The sequence below is a fragment of the Octodon degus genome, unplaced genomic scaffold, assembly GCF_000260255.1.
Source record: "Octodon degus isolate 3935 unplaced genomic scaffold, OctDeg1.0 scaffold00064, whole genome shotgun sequence".
Classification (NCBI taxonomy): Eukaryota; Metazoa; Chordata; class Mammalia; order Rodentia; family Octodontidae; genus Octodon; species Octodon degus.
The window spans coordinates 8,498,464-8,517,832 of record NW_004524640.1 but is presented as its reverse complement, the minus strand read 5'-3'; the positions used below and the strand labels follow the sequence as shown (position 1 = coordinate 8,517,832).

Sequence of the window (19,369 nt, the reverse complement as noted above, 5' to 3'; positions counted from 1 at the left end):
CGTATGTGTGGTTCTGTGAGTGGGGCCTCAGTTTGCTCCCGGGCCTGCGGGGTGAGCTCTTCTCACGCTCACCTTCCTGGTAGGAACTTGAGGAGCAGCTGGAGGAGGAGGAGAGCGCCCGGCAGAAGCTCCAGCTAGAGAAGGTGACCACGGAGGCCAAGCTGAAGAAGCTGGAGGAGGACCAGATCATCATGGAGGACCAGAACTGCAAGCTGGCCAAGGCAAGGCACTCTGGGGACCTGGGCAGGGAGGGCTGGACTGGGCCAGGCCAGGTTGGGCAGGGTGCACTGTCCCTGCAGGGTGCGCTGTCCCTGCAGGGTGCGCTGTCACAGCTTTAGGTTCTCTGGAAACTGTTATTTCACAGGGGCTGGTGACCTCAGTCCGGGAAACCCTGATGCACCTGGCAGGTGTTTCCTTGCCAGTCAGTCCTAGATTGGTGGGTGTTATGCCTTAGAAGGCCAAAGTGTGTGCCTAGCTGATGCTAAACTCTGACCCGGCTGTGCCCTCCCCCACAGGAGAAGAAGCTGCTGGAGGACAGAATAGCTGAGTTCACCACAAACCTCATGGAAGAGGAAGAGAAGTCCAAGAGCCTGGCCAAGCTCAAGAACAAGCACGAGGCCATGATCACCGACCTGGAGGGTGAGGCACCTAGGCAGGAGTGCGCCTGTCCCTTGGAGCGCAGGGTGTCCACAGCTCACCAGGGGCTGGGCCTCAGCACTGCCATCTGAAGACCCAGGGCCACTAGGCCATAGGGGACAGTGTATGGTACCCATGGGAGCTTGAGATGCGGGCTCTGCTGCTGTGTGGGATGGGTGGCCCCCGTGTGAGGAGAGCCGTGACGTGCTCAGCTGTCTGGTGCCATGCATCTCAGCAGCTCTTGAGGCCTCCCGAGGGGTGTGGGTCTAACCCTAGACCTGACCATCCCATTGTCTGCTTGCTGTGCCACCCATCCCTATTGTGTGGTCCCCTTGGGCTGTGATTTCTCTTATTTATAAAGGGAACACAACGGGAGAGTTTGTGAGGCTTGACCACATGAACAGGCATGGGCTACAAAGTGCTGGACAGCTGTTGCTAGAGGGTACTACTTCACCTGGGGGAGGCTGACAAGTCCCTGACATCTGGGGCACAGGTCCTGACTCCCGAGCAGCCCTGGCCCTCGTCTCTTGAGAATAACGGTGGTGGTGAAGGGAGCCGAGACTGCTATGGGAACTTCTACCTCAGTGGTGGATGTAGGGCCAGAACTGTGTGGGCTGAGTGCTGGAGGACTCCCCTAGCTTGGTGTCTCTGCCCAGTCTGGCCCTGTCACTATTATGGGATGCAGCATATCATGTTGAGGAGGAAAAGGAGGTCCCACCACAGACCCCTTTCCTATCACTGTCCTCCTTCTCTTGGGAGGAGCCCAAAAGGCCAGGTCATCCAAGGGGTGTGTGGTGGCCCCTCTGGCTTAACAGACACAGATAGAAGAGTGACACTAACCCACGTTAGCAAGAATGTTGACCAGTGAACACGCACACACAGCTCTGGGAGTAGAAATGGTAGGCGGCTTTGCAACACGATTGCTGTTCTGGGGAGAGGACAAAGCTTGTGTGCTGGGCCCTGCACTTCCCTTAGATGCTCTTGGCCATGCGCGCTGGGAGTTGTGGGTGAGAAGAGTGCTCAGGGACTTTGTCCGTCAGAGCACATGACCAGCACAGCGCGTGCCTGTCAGTCGTAGAAGGGTAGCTAGCTTGTGTTAAATTCATGGAAGAGAATGCCAGGCCAAGGCCAAGGAGTGTGTTCTGCGAGACTTAACCCAGGAAGTCTCCAAATCCTAAGCTTGAGCGACAGGGAAGTCTAGGAGGAATCACTACAGCCGGGGCTGGGCTGGGCACCACTGTCAGTGCTTCAGGGCGGTCACTCACCTGCGCCTCTCCACCTGGGGGCCTAGGTTGTCTTCCTGCCCTTCTGGCTCAAGAGTCAGCGGAAGATGAGTTACCTAAGTGGCGTCACAGAGGGAATTGTAAAGCCCGATGTTGAGCCCTGATGCTGTTCTTTGAGCGCAGAATTCATGCTAGGCCGTTCTGCCAGATAAGCTCAGATTCATGCCGAATGTGGTACAGCTGTAAAGAAATTAACTGCCCAGACACAGAAGGACAGATGCACTACAGAGAGACAGGGACCTTTGCCTCTCATGGCAATGTTTTTATTCATCCAGGACTTGGGTACAGATGTCACCTCCCTGTAATATTGTGTGTGTTTATAGGAAGTGCTTAGAAGCATTTTTTATAAGTAGTTAAAATCAGTCAGAATGTCTGTGGCCACTGACGGTTTGTGTCCACTCCTTGCCATCCCTGGCAGAGCGCCTCCGCAGGGAAGAGAAGCAGCGGCAGGAGCTGGAGAAGACCCGCCGCAAGCTGGAGGGCGATTCCACAGACCTCAGCGACCAGATTGCAGAGCTGCAGGCGCAGATCGCCGAGCTCAAGATGCAGCTAGCCAAGAAGGAGGAGGAGCTGCAGGCTGCTCTGGCCAGGTGAGGCCCAGGCCACCAGCTGTGGCCAGCGGGACAGTGCCACACTTGAAGTCAGCACAGGGTCTGCCAGCAAAACACATCCTGTTCCTTACGAGCCTGAACGGTCTAGGGTGTCTTCTGTTTGCAATTCCCCAAAAGGTCATCCGCAACTGCCACCCACTTCTTTAAAGTGTGTTGGCTAAATTTTTAAATTTCTTGGCTATAGGCATGCATTTTAAACAATACTTTAGATTAGGCTAGCTTCTATCCACAGCAGTTAGCCGAAGGTGGAGCTTCTCCCACCCTCACCTTGGCCCTGCATGTGCATAATCTTTCTGTGGGCCAGCGCCCTCCCCAAAGGATCCACTTGTACAGTTGGCAAACTGAGCATTGACTCCTGAATCCAAGGCACATGCTCATTTCTACGGTCGCAGTCATCGTGGACCATAAATCTTACTTTTATTTTTTTCATTGAACATTTGGACTTTTAAAACATAATTAAAGCTGAGAATCTTAATCCGGAAGATGAAATGAAATACGAGCTTCTGTTTTCTCGCTCTCAGAGTATAGCTGCCCTTAGTCTTATGGATGGCTTGTGTGTGGGTTTGCAGAGAGAGATCCCAAGTGCCACGACTGTGACTGCCAGTGTGGCATTAGCTGCTTCCCCAGGCCGCCTCTGCAGGCTCTGCTCTTTGAAGGGGGAAGTGGCTTCATCCTGATGTTACTGATCTTTGGCAGAGTGGAAGAAGAAGCAGCCCAGAAGAATATGGCGCTAAAGAAGATTCGGGAACTGGAATCTCAAATTTCCGAACTCCAGGAAGACCTGGAATCTGAGCGAGCTTCTAGGAACAAAGCTGAGAAGCAGAAACGGGATCTTGGAGAAGAACTGGAGGCACTGAAGACAGAGTTGGAGGACACTTTGGATTCCACGGCTGCCCAGCAGGAGCTCAGGTATGCTGTGGAGCTGCCTGGTCAAGGCCCTGATGATCTGGCTGTGAGGATGGAGCTGTGGGGAGGGCGCTGGGGCGGAGAAGAGACCTTGCCCTAGAAAGCTGGAGTCTGCATCCTTGCACACGGTGGCCTTTTGCACAGAGGGCTTGGTTGGTGATGCTTTCTCAGCAGCTCCTCTACAAAAGGGAAGGCCTGCTGAGTCAAGGATGGGGTGATGCAAGGTTAGACCCTGAGGCTGGAAGGGAATGGAAGGCTCTAGAGGATGACCAAAGAGAGGGGCCACTGTGGACAAGTGCTCTACCCCCACCACCCTCTCAGCAGGCAGGGGAGAGTCTAGCATGCATTGTTCCAGCATTTTCGGCTTCCACTCTGTGTTTCTCTGTCCAGGTCCAAACGCGAGCAGGAAGTGAACATCCTGAAGAAGACCCTAGAGGAGGAGGCCAGAACTCATGAAGCACAGATCCAGGAGATGAGGCAGAAGCACTCGCAGGCCGTGGAGGAGCTGGCCGAGCAGCTGGAGCAGACCAAGCGGGTGCGCAGCTCCCCATCCTTCAGGCAGGGCAGGGAGGTTCCTTCCAGGCCGGGCCTCCACTGACCCCCACCACTCAGGGTGTGCATTCTCTAAGCTGGGTGTGCAGAGCCGAGTGAGTGGCTCAGGCCTCAGACTGCCTGGATCTGAGGCTTGGCTCCATCTCTTAGTCACTGAGTGACCTGGGCACAGAAGAACGCCTGTGTCCCAGTTTCTCTGTCTGCAAGGGAGGATAATGATAGGTCTGTCTGATCTGATTGATCATCAAAAGTTTAGAGTTGATAACATGCATAAAATACTTGGTAAGGAAAAAATACATTATGTTCTTGTCATTATTCTGTGTCCATCCTGTCAGACCAGAAAACGTCAAGGAATCAGAGCGACCCTGAGTCGGGGTGTTAGAGGGCTTAGTGGTCCCTTTTCTGACTGTGGAGTCCTTTTGGGACCAGCAAGCAAGGGGTACACTAGCCTCTTGCCAGGAAGCTCTGGTGACATCTGTCCAGCAGGCCCCTGGTCAGGCAGCTCCCTAACGGGACAGGTCCTGTTGCCTATGGCTCCTATTCTTACATGTGGCAAGCTGTAAAATCTTTTGGAATTGCCCTGTCCATTTGTCTGCCTGCTCTACCCTGGCCTGGAGGCGACACTGCCTGCCTTGGCCCACAGTGCTGTCCCTCAACAAGCCTGTGCACGTGCTCACATCCAGCTCAGTGGGGTCCAGGGTGGGATGCTTGTACTTTTCTCCTAAGCTCCACCTTTTTAGTTTTGAAGGATTGTCACATATATGCTTTATTGGAAGTCTAAGAATAATAATAGTTATAGTATAAATGCTGCAAAACTCAAAAATCTGCCACACCTTTTGTTAGAACATTCCTGCTATCCAGGGAGGGAGACTGGGCAGGGAAGCCAAGCTCCTTGGAGGCTTACCCTACCTCTGAGAGGAAGACAGCTGAGGCCCAGGCCTCCCCAGCCCGGGGCTTTTCCTATACTTGTTATTTTTGCTGCAGAGGCAGCAACTTGACCTTGCAAAGGTGGCTCTTCCAGTGATAGTAGAAAGAACAGCCATGTGCTAGGTCCCAGATGTCCCATTTACATCTTTGACCTCCCGCCAGGTGAAAGCCACCCTCGAGAAGGCAAAGCAGACCCTGGAGAATGAGCGGGGCGAGCTGGCCAATGAGGTGAAGGTCCTGATGCAGGGCAAGGGGGACTCAGAGCACAAGCGCAAGAAGGTGGAGGCCCAGCTGCAAGAGCTGCAGGTCAAGTTCAACGAGGGAGAGCGCGTGCGCACCGAGCTGGCCGACAAGGTCACCAAATTGCAGGTGAGGTTGCTGCTGGGCCCTGGCCTGGGCACGGGTCCTCAGCACCAGCGGGGTGGTAGCTGAGACCTAAGGAGACCAACTTCTTTAGCTGTTCTCTGCCCGTGCTGGCTCCTGGGGGGGGGGGGGGGGCCTCTGTGGTTCAACTGTGACTGAGGTCCAGCTCTGCCAGGGTAGCTAAAGCTGGGCTCTCAGTCCTTGCCTTTCTCTTCCCCACTAAGGTTGAGCTGGACAACGTGACTGGTCTGCTCAACCAGTCTGACAGCAAGTCCAGCAAGCTTACCAAGGACTTCTCCACACTGGAGTCCCAGCTGCAGGACACTCAGGTATGGCTGGGGTTGGGACCTGGAGGTGGGATTCTTCCCATGAGGACCCCATGATCATGTGGCTTTAGCTGCCAGTCCTCTGGGCTTTTGTCACAGAGCTCACTGATCGTCCCTCCTCTCCCTCCTCCAAAGGTCCTCCCAGCTGCCCCCAGGTCTTTATGTAGCTGTCCCCTAAGCCCAAGGAACTGGCCCTCCTATTGGGTGTGGGCCTGAGAACTCTCACACCTATGGTGTCCCTGAGCACCATGCCCCCTTTCCCCACGGAGTAGGAGCTGCTGCAGGAGGAGAACCGGCAGAAGCTGAGCCTGAGCACCAAGCTGAAGCAGATGGAGGACGAGAAGAACTCCTTCAAGGAGCAGCTGGAGGAGGAGGAGGAAGCCAAGCGCAACTTGGAGAAGCAGATCGCTACCCTCCATGCCCAGGTGTGGCCGCCCCTCCACAGAAACACCTTTTCTTGCCCTGCTGGAGGAGGGAAGTGGTGGGGGAGATTCTATAGCTGGGTTGGCAGCTGGTTCCCCTTTAAAGTGTGGCATTCAGCTTCTGGGTGTCACCAGGACAGGTGTGTCTGGAATGGGTGCCATCTTGTGTGTCTCCTCACTCCCTGCCTGGTCCAGGTGACCGACATGAAGAAGAAGATGGAGGATGGCGTGGGGTGCCTGGAGACTGCCGAGGAAGCTAAGCGCAAGCTCCAGAAGGACCTGGAGGGCCTGAGCCAGCGGCATGAGGAGAAGGTGGCCGCCTATGACAAGCTGGAGAAGACCAAGACACGGCTGCAGCAGGAGCTGGACGACCTCCTGGTGGACTTGGACCACCAGCGGCAGAGCGTCTCCAACCTCGAGAAGAAGCAGAAGAAGTTCGACCAGGTATGTGGCCAGGGTGAGGTCGCCACATCTCTGTTTCTAGCCCATGGACCGATGGCGAGGCCACTTCATGGTCCACACTCTGGGAGGAGGGGCCTGGGAAGAGAGTGACCAGCAGGGGGCGCGTTCAAGGGCCTTCTTAAGTTCTGCAATGGACTGGTTTTATTGTTTGAGATGTTTCATTTATATGTTCATATCTGTTCCAAGAGTCTGGACAACTTAGAGAGATGCAGACACCAGGGCCAGATAGAATAACAGAATGAGTAAATCAGGATGCCAGCAAGCGGATAGGAAAGATAAAAGCCGCCTTTGTTGACTCCAAATGACATGGAGAGGATCCAAGGGAAACGGGGGATCCTCTACCTGAGATGAAGGAAGCTGAGACTTTCGTGGACTTTTGCTAGGGGTGGAGTGTGACGGGCAGTTTCAGTTACACGTAAGGAGCTGACTGGGGTCCCTCCTGCATGCAGTGAGCGGGAAAGGTGAGAGGAAATTGTATCCAGGGCTGGAGTCGGGGAGGAGGAAGTAGTCATTGGGAAGATAAGCTGTTGTGGTAAGGGCGTCAGCCATGTCAGATGGCCCCCATAATAATTCAGCCATTCATACAAGGGCCAGAACCTATCAGCTCAGACAAAGTCAGCCCACCACTATATTATGAAGTTTTGTTAGCCGCAGTCATGCCCATTTACATGTTGTTTCTGGCTGTTTGTGCCATAGTAGCGGAACGGAGTAGTTGCTACAGACTGCAGGGCCTCCAGAGTCTAAGGAATGCTGTCAACCCTTCTCCAAGAAAGTTGCCAATCCCTGGAGTCCAAGAGGAGCAAAGGAAAGGATGTGGGAGATCAGGCAGAGCCAGGGCAGGCCCACATAGAGACAAACAGACACGGGGCATTTTTGGAGGAGGCTGCACATTGGATTTGGGCTTTGGAGTAGCCAGACTAAAATTCTCTTCAAGAAAAAGTCTAACCCACTTTCAGGGCTTTTCAGGTTCTTGAAGAGAATGAAAGATTTCTTTAGCTAGTGTTAAGGGACACCATGTGACAGACAATTGATGTTATTGGGTGGTGACAGTATTAGGGGTGGAGGAATTCCTGTCTAGTCACTGGGGCACACTACACTGTGACTGTCTTCCTCGGATCCAGCCAGTTTCTGGGCTGCAGGCTTCAGTTGCTTGTCCTGGGTGCTGCCCCTCTCAGACCCAGCATCCAGGGCCTCGTTCCCTACAGAGCCAGTAGCTGGCTGCAGTGCCTCAGTGGTCCACATGTGTCAGTGCCCTGGCCTCACAGTGTGCCTCTCTCCAGCTCCTGGCTGAGGAGAAGTCCATCTCTGCCAAGTACGCAGAGGAGCGTGACCGGGCTGAGGCAGAGGCCCGAGAGAAAGAGACCAAGGCGCTGTCCCTGGCCCGGGCGCTGGAAGAGGCCATGGAGCAGAAGGCAGAGCTGGAGCGCCTCAACAAGCAGTTCCGCACAGAGATGGAGGACCTCATGAGCTCTAAGGATGACGTGGGCAAGAGCGTGAGTGCTGGGCCAGCTGTGGAGCCTGGGGAGGGCGCTGGGGGCATCAGGTGGGGCCAGGGTGTGTGTACCTGCCCATGGCCTGACATGGGCTACTGGGCTCAGGTGCACGAGCTAGAGAAGTCCAAGCGTGCCCTGGAGCAGCAGGTGGAGGAGATGAAGACGCAGCTGGAGGAGCTGGAGGATGAGCTGCAGGCCACCGAGGATGCCAAGCTGCGGCTGGAGGTGAACCTGCAGGCCATGAAGGCCCAGTTCGAACGGGACCTGCAGGGCCGCGATGAGCAGAGCGAGGAGAAGAAGAAGCAGCTCGTCAGACAGGTGCGTGCAGCCCTCCCTGCCCCATGCAGAGGCACCAGGGACTGCCCTGACTTCCGGGGGCCGCTCTTCCCATGGCCCAGGCCCCCCTCCTCTGTCCCAGGGCTTGGGTAGGTCCATAGCTCCTACAAGACTGCCCTAGCTTGTTGGGGCTCAGGGCTGGAGTCCTGTGGCCCGCCTTCTTGAGCTGTCGGGGTTCCCCAGGTTCGGGAGATGGAGGCAGAGCTGGAGGATGAGAAGAAGCAGCGCTCACTGGCAGTGGCCGCCCGAAAGAAGCTGGAGATGGACCTGAAGGACCTGGAGGCGCACATCGATACCGCCAACAAGAACCGGGAGGAAGCCATCAAGCAGCTGCGGAAGCTGCAGGTGAGGCTGGGTGGGGGCAGTCTGCGTGCCGTGCTGGGCTTGGGTCCGCCAGCCACGGGGGGGAAATGAGTACAGCCCACGATCTGCTGCCCTCTGAGAACAAGGTCTTGGCTGCCTGAAGCCCATCTCGCAGGCAGAGACTTAGGCCCGGAGCTGAGCAGAAAGAATGACCTGACAGCAAACTTGCGGTGAAGTCAGCGGCTGGGTGTGTTGGAAGCAAAGCCAAGTGCTGGTCTAGGGGACAGACTGCTCTGAGGGTGTCACCGTGCCCCCACCAACTTGGAACATGTGCTGTGCGCAGGGTTGTGAGCATGTGGTCTGTGAACGTCAGGAGTGCTTTTCCCAGGCCAGACTGGCTGTACACAAGAGTCCTGTCATTTGACTCCGAGAATCCCAATGTGACATTTGTCTGCAGAAGAAAAGACAATTTGTCAAAGATCTTTAACATTATACACAGCGGAACAGCAGGAGGATGAAGGACAATTCCTGCTTTGTGGCCCTGCTGGGCTGACAGGAAGCATGTTTCCTACCTTGTAACTGGGCCGGCCTGGGCACAGATTTGGAATTATGGGTGTGCACTGGGTGGCGCTGTGAGCCCCAGATTCAGTTTAATAGGCAGTTATGGGGAGCAAGAAAGTGGCAGATGGCTGATAGGTACTCAGTGATTACTATGGCCAATAGCATGCTTTGTGGACCCTGACGTCGTGAGTGTAAACGGGTAGGCTGCACAGTGGTCTGCAGCTCATTCCTTTGTTCTCTCAGTTGAGCTGGGCGAATGTGGCTAAAACCTGGTCCTCCTTGCCAAGGCACTCCCTATGGGGTGTGGGCTGGAAGGCCTGGACCTGATGGGACGTGGTGGGCAGTGCCAACCTCTCCTCCCCACCAGGCCCAGATGAAGGACTGTATGCGAGAGCTGGAGGACACGCGTGCTTCCCGGGAGGAGATCCTGGCGCAGGCCAAGGAGAACGAAAAGAAGCTGAAGAGCATGGAGGCCGAGATGATTCAGCTGCAGGAGGTGAGCCGACCCCAGGGGCCATCCAGCTGGTGGCAGCACAGAGCTGGCATACATCTATCCTTGTCAGTTGGCGGGAGGGCTGCAGGCATGCCAGCACACTCCAGCATGACTTGGGAAGGCCCTTGTTTTCCAAAAGGGCTCCTTCCTGGGCTCCCTCATGTAGTCAGGGAGTGGTGGAGGGAGGCGAAATTGTGACACCTCAGGCCCTGTGCTGTGGCCTTGTGGTAATCATACCTCCAGAGGTGGGTGGTACTGTGAAGGGGCTCGAGTGTCCCCTGGGCTGTCTTGTGAGTCACAGGGCAGCCACGTAGTGAAAGCTGCTGTACTGAGGGTCTCCTACACGTGGTGCTCCGGCTCCTGACGTGCTCAGCACATGCTCCTCTGCTCTCCTGCTGGGGCCCAGGGGCTCTTTCCCTCCACTGTCACTGTGGATGCTGCTGCCCCTAGAGTGACACCTGCCCCCTGCCTCTTGTGTGCAGTGACTCCGGGCTGTAGCCTGAGCTTCGTCCCTGTCTCCTGCCCCTGTCTCTTGATAGGCCAGGGTGTTTCTCCCTTGTATCCCTGACACCTGGCTTGATTGCTTGTAGTGAAGGGGTTTGAACTTGTGGTACTAAAGCTGTGACCTTAGACCAGGGGCTCACCCTGAGCTGCAGGGTGGGCTGAAAGAGGGCTTCATGGAGGAGGGGCTTCATGGAGGAGGGGCTGAAGGAGGGCTTCATGGAGGAGGGGCTTCATGGGTGGCTCCTCAAGGTGTCTGTGGAGTGCAGGGAATGGGGGCCATGGCAACCCAGTGGTCACATTCTGGTCCTTGTGACAGGAATTGGCAGCTGCCGAGCGTGCCAAGCGCCAGGCCCAGCAGGAGCGGGATGAGCTGGCTGACGAGATTGCCAACAGCAGCGGCAAAGGGTGAGCAGACGAGGAGGCAGGAGCGGGGCTGGGTGTCTTCCCCATTCAGGGGACTTCATTTCACCCCGACCTTCACAGAGCCCTGGCATTGGAGGAGAAGCGGCGTCTGGAGGCCCGCATTGCCCAGCTGGAAGAGGAGCTGGAGGAGGAGCAGGGCAACACAGAGCTGATCAACGACCGGCTGAAGAAGGCCAACCTGCAGGTGGGTGCAGGGTCCGCCCAGGGTCCGAGCTTCTTGCCTGGACAGAGGCAGCAGCTGGCAGAAGCTGTGGGCTCTCTGCTTCCTGGTTGCTTCTGAGAAATGTTTGGCACCCACATCAATCCGTGTACCCCTGTTTATGGGCTACTTCCTGTCCGGGAGAGCTGAGGTCTCAGGCTCCAGGGCCCAGCGGGCTCGTGGGCCCCAGTGGCGGCTGGCAGTAGCCAGGGCCCAGCCCACCTCAGAGCCACTGGCTTTCCTCTAGATCGACCAGATCAACACAGACCTGAACCTGGAGCGCAGCCACGCCCAGAAGAACGAGAACGCCAGGCAGCAGCTGGAACGGCAGAACAAAGAGCTCAAGGTCAAGCTGCAGGAGATGGAGAGCACCGTCAAGTCCAAGTACAAGGCCTCCATTGCTGCCCTTGAGGCCAAGATCGCTCAACTGGAGGAGCAGCTGGACAACGAGACCAAGTACGTGCCCCCACCGCCCGGCCGGGCAGGAGCACACAGCAGCCTTTCTGTGGCCTTCCTGGAACAGCTGTAGGCCTTGGTGTGCCATAGGCCTTGCTGTCCTCAGCCTCCCAAGTCCAGAGGCTGACTTCCCACCCAGGGCAGTTCTGGTCCTTGCTGGAGGGGCAGTGGGGTTTGAACAGGAATTTGGTTGACCTTGCGGGCTGAAGGAGCGCTGCGGGGCAGTGGGGTCCTGCCCACCTGGCCAACCGCCCATAGGCTCAGTGAGTCTGAGGCTTCTTGGGAGAGGCTGGAAGCGAGTCCCAGACTTGTGTTTCTCATTTCCTTGCTACATTCGTGAACTTTGAGAGGGTTACTCCTTCCCCTGGGCCCTGTTGCCTCATCTGTGAAGTGGGGCTAAGCACCGTGCCTGTCCTGACTGACAGAGCACCTAGTGGGTGTCCAGGGAAGGCCAGTACCTTGACCTCGACCTTGAGGCCACCCTGTGGAGTCAATACTTTGCATCTCCTTGGCTGTACTGCCTGAGGAAGGTGTCCCTGAGCCATTTATTCGTCTGCCCAACAGGGAGCGCCAGGCAGCCTCCAAGCAGGTTCGCCGGGCTGAGAAGAGGCTGAAGGATGTGCTGATGCAGGTGGATGATGAGCGGAGGAACGCGGAGCAGTATAAGGACCAGGTGCGTGTGCAGCAGAGGCAGACCCGGGTGTGGGTGCCTGCGCCCGGCACTTGCCCAGATCTCCTTACCCGGTTCCCGGCCACCTTCTCCCCAGGCTGATAAGGCATCCACGCGCCTGAAGCAGCTCAAGCGGCAGCTGGAGGAGGCCGAGGAAGAGGCGCAGCGGGCCAATGCCTCACGCCGGAAGCTGCAGCGTGAGTTGGAGGATGCAACCGAGACAGCCGATGCCATGAACCGCGAGGTCAGCTCCCTGAAGAACAAGCTGAGGTGAGCCATGCTGACGGCCATGCGAGCAGCCCCTCGGCTCAGTTCTCAACCAGAGCTGGTGGGCAGGCGTGCAGGGAAGGCGTCTGATGTGGAGCGGTGCTGCCCTCACAGGTCCCTTGTTCCCTGCAGCCTCAGCCCAGCTCCTGAGCGCACTGGGAACTCCAGGTAGTTTGTTCCCAACTAGTTAAAGTCCACCATCCTGTACTCCAGACCTGGCAAGGACAGTTCCAGGCTGCACGTTCTGAAGCACAGGTTGCCGGAGGCCACCTGGTGGGATCCCCGGCCTGTGTTAGGCTCCTGGGAAGTAAACACCTGCAGGGTGAATGCAAGGCTGACACGCAGTGCCTGCGGGGTGTAGAACGTGCAGCAGCCTTGAGCCAGCAGGAATCCAGGAGGGGCCGGCGTTGTGGCACGAACATCTTTTTCTCTGAGAATCTCACTTGCATTCCTCCTCCCACCATTAGTTACTCTGTTTTTTTTTTTAATTTTAATTTTAATTTTTTTAATTTTTGTGTGTGTGTGTGTGTGTGTGTGTGTGGCCAGCTCAGCCCACCAGGGGTGGCATGTGGTGCTGGGGGATTGAACCGTGGTCTCTTTGCTTTACTAAGCTTGTTCTAAGTAGGTGCTTTAGACCACTGAGCCATCTCACCAGCCCCAGTTACTCTGTTTTTTGCACTACTGGTGATCGAACCCAGGACCTTGTGTGTTCTGGGCAGGCGCTCTACTGCTGAGCAGTGGCCCCAGTCCTTGTTTTTCCCTGACAAAGGGTCTTGCCAAGTTGCCAAGGCTGCCCTTAAACGTACACTCATGCTTCAGCCTCCTGAGTAGCGGGGATTACAGATGGGCAACACATACTTGCCCCTTTTTCCTTTTCCTTTTTCTTTTCTTGAGAGAGAGTTGTTATGTAGCCATGCTGCCCTCAAACTCATGATCTTCTGGCCTCAGCCTTCTGAGCAGCTGGGACTACAGCTAGGTGTCAGCACGTGTGGCTGGGGCCTGTTTTCTGAAGGGATAAGAGCCAAAAGGCTAGACTTGGTCACCAGCATTTCAACATGCAGTCTCTATCCTGTGATCTGTATTTACCTGTCCAGCATCCTGGGGAAACAGTCATCCCTGTCTCTTGGTTCCACCTGTTTGTTGAGGGGGCGTGGAGCCCAGGGCTCTGCCTGCTGGGTAAGCGCTGCACCTCAGTGCTGCCGCCGCCCAGCCCCCCATTTGGAAGGAGCTCGTGCAGAAGGCTGCCTGTTGCAGAGCACGCAGCCTGTCCTTGAGCCCTGCCTCCTGCTGTTTGCACCCATTTCCTGCTAGTGCCGAGAGGTCCAATGCAGCCACAGTTTCTGCTCCGATTCCCTGCTCCTCAGTGTCGTCCTGTCCCACCCACAGTGATGACTCCAAGGCTCAGGGATGCTGCTTCCTCCCAAGGGACGTCAGCACCCCATATGGGACATGCTGCTGCCCCTCAGCTGGGCCCTGCTGACCCTCTGCCTTTACCTGCAGGCGCGGGGACATGCCGTTTGTTGTGCCCCGCCGAATGGCCCGAAAGGGCACTGGTGACTGCTCAGACGAGGAGGTGGACGGCAAAGCGGATGGGGCTGAGGCCAAGCCTGCCGAATAGGCTGCTTCTCCTGCCTCCCAGAAGGACGGACGGATGACTGCACACCTCTCCCTGTCCCCGCAGTGCCCGCTTGGGACTGCTGTGACCGTGACCCCTTCCGCCAGCCCTGCTGAAGGCGTTGGCTTCCTCTGCTGCGGCCCTCCAGTCCCCTACCCCTCCCAGAATCTGATACCAAAGAGACAGGGCCGGGCCCAGGCCTGCAAAGCGTGACCAGCAGGGATACACCTCTCTCACCTGGACGGACATGCAGCCAGGCGAGGGGGCAGCTGCCTGGCCGGCACCAGAGTTTTCTATGAATCTATTTTTCTTCAGACTAAAAGAGTTTTGATAGCCCGACACCCATAGCCCCCAGACCCTGGGCTCCTGCCTTGCCGCCAACTCTTTCTTCCTGCTCCTTCATCTGCCGTTGGCAATCACACGTGGTGACCTCACACCTCAGTCCCGTCGTCCCCACGCCCCTGGGCTCTGAGAGGTCTGGAAGGAGCAGGCCGGGCCCCACCTCTGTGCAGGGCACAGAATGCAGGGAGCGGGGCCCTCTATCCTTCTGGGCAGCGCCTGTGTCCCCGCCCCTCCCGATTCCAAGAAGTCTCAAGTGCAATGCCGCCTCCCCTCCTGGGCCCAGGGCAGCCTGGCCCTGCACAGCCAGGCTGTCAGGCGGGGCAGGCAGGGTGTCGGGCACGCTGGACAGGCCACGGCCTTCTCCTAACACTCTTGGGGACCAAATATATTTAATGGTTAGGGGACTTGCCCCCGATCTGGCAGCCAGAGCATCGGAGCTGGTGGCCCTCCACGCGATTCTGTGCCTCCCAAGGGCAGCTTACCTGCACTGTGGACTCAGTACAGTTTCAAATCTCCACCTGCATGGGCTTTCTGAAAGGAAGGAAAAAAAAAAGGTTTTTTTTTTTCTCCCCTTGTAGTAAATGATGCCGCTCTGAGTCTATCACTGCCTTTCCTCTGGAACCATGTTTAGAAGAGCGTAGCTTGTCCTACACTGGTCTACACTGGTTGCTGAATTCACTTGTATTCCTAACTGTTTTGTATATGCTGCACTTAGACTTACTTATGGCAAGAAGGCATTTTTTTTTTTTTAAACCAAACTCAACACATCATGAAGCTACGGCTCCATACAAGCTACATATGCCTAAAAAGCTCTGAATTCAGGTCCCAGTTGCTGTCACAAAGGGGCCAATGGAGCTCCGACCCCCCCTTTTATATAATAAAAGTGCCTTACTTAGCATGTGTTGCAGCTGTCACCACTACAGTAAGCTGGTTTACAGATGTTTTCCACTGAGCGTCACAATAAAGAGAACCATGTGCTACGAGCTGCGTCTGTGGTGTCCATTTGGGGACAGAGAGGCTGGGAAGGCTGGCGGGGCACCAGGAGAACCTCCGGCCATGTCTGTCCTGGATTTTGAACTGGGCAGGCTCGAGCGGCCACGGCGACGTCCTCAGCCCCAGTTCCACCGCAGTGCTGCTGAGGGACCCGGGAACGGTGCGCCGCAGCGGGGTGCCCGAGGCACCTTCTCTGTCGCCTTTCCCAGGGCTCATCTGTCTTACCCCTGGCGGAGGCGGTGACCAAGGTGTGCAGGTCAGTAAGGATGGCTGTGCCGGTGCGGAGCCGCTAGCACGGGGGTCGGAGGGCCCAGAGCTTCCAGGGGGAAGAAAGGGTCAGTAGCTCGGAGTGGAGAAAGCGTGCGTGGTGCCAGGCAAAGAGAAAGCACGACGACGGCGAAGAGCAGGCGCTCTGATGAGCACCCACGGCGTCCGCGCCTGCTCCACGTCCGCACTGGGGAGCACGAGGCCGTGCTGCCGGCACCCGTTAGCACACGTTGGGTTACGCACGCTTCCTGTCTGTGTTTACGGGCCGTCTGATTTGCTTCATCGATCATCTCCTCATTCTTAAACTGACACCATAGGATTTCCTTCATTTAGCTTCACTCTGTGTGTTGACCCCTTAATGAGGGGGCCGGCCACTCATTGCTCCTCCCCAATTTTCCCTTCTTACCCGTAGCTGTTTACTTCTTAACTATGGATGCAAGGAAGCTGCTGAACTGAGCACTTTGGAAATGACTGAGAGACTATGTCTTGTGTGAGGTATATTTTGCCCATCCCTCCATGGTCCCTAGAGACAGAGGAAACTGATGGGGTGCCTGTCGTGGAGCACCCAACAGTATGCAGCTTGTTGGAGTGAAGCCCACCTCTCCAGGGCTGGGGCAGGGTGAGGAGGGCGGGTCCCTGTGTGTCGTGGCTGTGGACTCCATAGCTTCCCTGGTGATGTGGCTCTCTCTGCCTGGTGTCCCCAGCTCAGTATTTGGGCCGCTACCCCACTGGATCAGGATCACCTTCTAGGGGCAGAAATTGCCTATAGACCTAAGGTTTTTTCCAGGTCTCCAGTTGTGGAGCTGCAGACATCCTGGGTGACTGCTTTGGATGTCACCAGCTGAGTGGAGGTGGTTTGTAGCAGATGTAAGGATCTGCCATGGAACAGTCTCTGCTCACGGCCAGGAGCTAAGAGGCCTGCCTCCCCTTGCGCTGCGCCTGCCGCTCGTTTCCCGTGCCCCTCCCTGATGCCATGATCAGCACTCAGGCTGGTTTGTGCACTCCGATGAGGGGGTCCGAAGTGTGGGGCCAGCGCCCCTGTGCATCGCGAACAGGTCCTGCATCCCGCTGCGGGTTTGTGCGGTTGTTAGGCTGAGGACATGCTAGGAACGGAAGAATCAGGAGAAAGGAGGTTGCTGAAAACTGACAAAATCAAAAACCCTTTAGACAAAGGAGATATCAAACGTACAAGGGTCAGTTAGATTGAGTGTTGCTTCCTCCCCTCTTTCCCAATGAAAGCTACAGACTTTCCCTTCACCTCTGTTTCCTCACTTGCAGAATCAGACTGTGTCCATGTGTACAGATGGCTACTGTGGCTGATTTTACACACAGAGGGAAACTACCCTTTTAGGGAACGAAATAGCAGTGCAAACAAAAACTGTGTCATCTATCGTGCAGTTGCTCACTGACCATCCTTCAGGAGCGGGTGTGAGCCTCAGGCCTCGTCAGTGCTTGTCCACTGCAGTGCAGGCCCAGCATGGCCTGTGGCGTCCAGCGCCTCCCAGCTGTCCTAGTGCCTTCTCTCTGGGGGTGAAGCAGATACTCCCTGGGACTCAGCTGTGTGAGTCACTGGCCTGGGTGGGGAGAGTCCCCTCTCCAAAAGGTGCAGTCCTGCTCTTCTGCCCCAGTCCTGCACTGCCCACTGAGCTAGCTGGTCTTGCACCCCATCTATTTCTATTTATCTCTGAAAGCAGAATGCCTGAGGGCCAGAGGTACTTCCTTAGCTGAAGCTGGTGGCACCTGAGGTGGCTGTGAGTGTGGTCTCCAGGCACCTGTCCCTTCATTTTAGTTCCGCTGGCATGCTAAGTGCCCCCTTCCAGTGAGATGACTGTTGACAGGGCCATGGAGATGGCTCGAAAGACCAAACAAAGTGAAAAGAGGCAGCAGTCAAGCGCAGAACCAACCTCAACCCAGCCGCAGAAAAGAAGGCAATGACTTCCTTTTCCTGTCCTCACTTTCCACGCCCCCCACTACTGACTTCCTCACCCCCACCAGGGTGAGGAGACGGTTATGGGTCTGGCTCCCGCTGTTCAGTCAAGAATGAAAGTCTCCTTCATTGCTCAGTAGGCACTTGCTCCTCATATTGGCTCTGAGAGTGAGAAAGGACAGGGTCTGGGGCCCAGCACTGCACAAGCTGGGAGCAGAGCAAGGGCAGCAGACTCTGGGCAGAGGCGCTGAAGGGATCACAGAGGACGCTGCGCAGGACAGCTCCAGGGTGAGGAGGTGCTCTGGGGAGGACCCCACAGAGGTGAAAGTCTAGGAACCACGTTCGCTCAGTGTTTGCGAGGCCCTGTTCCATTGCCAGTGCTGCCTTCTTTCCAGGCCACAGACATCATATCTGCATTGGACATCCACGGATAGTGCAGTGGGGTGCAGGGTGCCAGGTAGCTGTTCCGATGCTTAAAGACGATGTGCAGGCAGGTGTGCTAGGTGTGGGTGTATATGATGGGTGAGTTGGGGTACAACCCCAGGGGTGCCGTGATGGTGACTGGAGGGTCCCACATCTGTCACTTCCTGGTCTTTCTTCCCACAGCCAAGATGGCCTGGCTGGAAGTATGGGGCGTGTGAGGCCTGGGCTGGTTCCTCTCTATGAGTCAGCAAGGAGGGAGGAGTGAGGGTGGCACCTAAGAGGAAGAATGAGGTCTTGAGCTGCTCGAAAGTTCTGAGTTTCAGTTTCCCTATTGGGAGCCTGGGTCTCTGCCTGTGTGTAGCTGGTGACAGGATTGGAACAGCTCAGCTCGGCTGGGGTGAGTCCCAACATGGGCAGAGGCGGATTCCCTATCAGGTTGGGAAGCCAGAGCAGTACCAGTGTCCCCAGGTCATAGATGAGCTCAGAGCGCCAGGGGATGGGCCTCTGATCCCCAGTGCAGCAGTAGGCGAGGCTCGACTTGCGCCCGGGTTTCTGTCTTACTGCTCCCCTCCCTAGGACCTTAAACAGGAGAGAGAAGGCCACACAGATGGGTCACGGTGCTGCCCTGGGCTCAGCTCAAGGGGAACAAGCCATGGTCAGGTGACCCTGAGAAAAGGTGGATGTGGTAGTGACCACTGCTTTGGAAAATTTGGAGGAATCTAAGGAGGTAGAGGAGGCCAGAAGATGCAGAGCCCACCTGTCCTCGTGGCCTGGTCACCCTGAGGCTGGACTGCTGTGGAGGGACGTGGGGGAGGGGTTTCTTCTGAGATACAAGGATCCCAGTAGTTCCCTTACCCACACGAGCCCTGGGAACCAGCTGTGTGCCAGGCCCTAGGGGCAACTTGAGGCCCTGAGAGGGCACTGAGCTGCCTGGGGCCCAGGGCAGGTAGCTGAGCAGGGAGCTAGCAGGCCAGCACCCCTGGGCCCTCACTGGTTTTCTGCTTAGTCTGTAGGGAGGCAAGAAGAAGGCAGAGGCTGTGCTGTGGGATGGGACAGGCACAGTGCCCAGATGTGGGGATGGAGAGGGCAGGCTAGAGTGGTGTCCCTGCCCTGTGTCATTGTGGCTTTGGACCTTGGACTCTATTCTTTGCTCTCTTCTCTTTGGTTATTTAGTTCCTTTCTCTTTGTTGTTGAAAACCAAACCTCTGTGAGCATTGTGCTCATACCCTTGCATACTTCTCATCTTAAGTGGCTGGGACATACTTGGGGCAGATTAGAAACTGGGTGGGAATTGCTGATCATTCTCCAAAATTCTGGAACCTTCCACAGCCCACCCACCAAGATGGAGTGCGTGGCTACACTGAGGGGTGGTACTGGTTATTTTTGACCCGGCCAAATGGCTAGTTTACCAGTGTACCTCTGGATGAGCTAGTGATTCATGATTTGTGTCTACCAAGGAGCAGCCAGGGCACTAAGGGGATAGACAGTCCCTGGCAGCATTCCTGAATGTCAGGGGCTGATGGGTGGGTATGGGAGATGGATCTAGGCCTGAGTATGGCCCTGGTGTCACCTGGGAGCAGGGCCTTGAGAGGCCACCTCACGCCCTGCC

The 19,369-nt window shown here is 56.4% G+C and overlaps 1 protein-coding gene across 1 annotated transcript in view; it reads left to right on the top strand.

Moving 5' to 3' along the window:
- Myh9 (myosin heavy chain 9) overlaps positions 1-15,130 on the top strand; it is a 90,435-nt gene extending 75,305 nt beyond the window's left edge. The window contains exons 23-41 of the mRNA XM_004634575.3: positions 84-221; positions 516-639; positions 2,338-2,509; positions 3,227-3,439; positions 3,827-3,971; positions 5,078-5,284; positions 5,503-5,607; positions 5,877-6,029; positions 6,222-6,470; positions 7,769-7,981; positions 8,087-8,299; positions 8,501-8,662; positions 9,549-9,677; positions 10,495-10,583; positions 10,662-10,785; positions 11,048-11,256; positions 11,821-11,929; positions 12,024-12,196; positions 13,694-15,130. Of these exons, the coding sequence (XP_004634632.1) occupies positions 84-221; positions 516-639; positions 2,338-2,509; positions 3,227-3,439; positions 3,827-3,971; positions 5,078-5,284; positions 5,503-5,607; positions 5,877-6,029; positions 6,222-6,470; positions 7,769-7,981; positions 8,087-8,299; positions 8,501-8,662; positions 9,549-9,677; positions 10,495-10,583; positions 10,662-10,785; positions 11,048-11,256; positions 11,821-11,929; positions 12,024-12,196; positions 13,694-13,811 (3,045 nt within the window). The 3' untranslated portion in view covers positions 13,812-15,130. The remainder of the gene's footprint in view (positions 1-83; positions 222-515; positions 640-2,337; positions 2,510-3,226; positions 3,440-3,826; positions 3,972-5,077; positions 5,285-5,502; positions 5,608-5,876; positions 6,030-6,221; positions 6,471-7,768; positions 7,982-8,086; positions 8,300-8,500; positions 8,663-9,548; positions 9,678-10,494; positions 10,584-10,661; positions 10,786-11,047; positions 11,257-11,820; positions 11,930-12,023; positions 12,197-13,693) is intronic.
- The last annotated feature ends 4,239 nt before the right edge of the window (positions 15,131-19,369 follow it).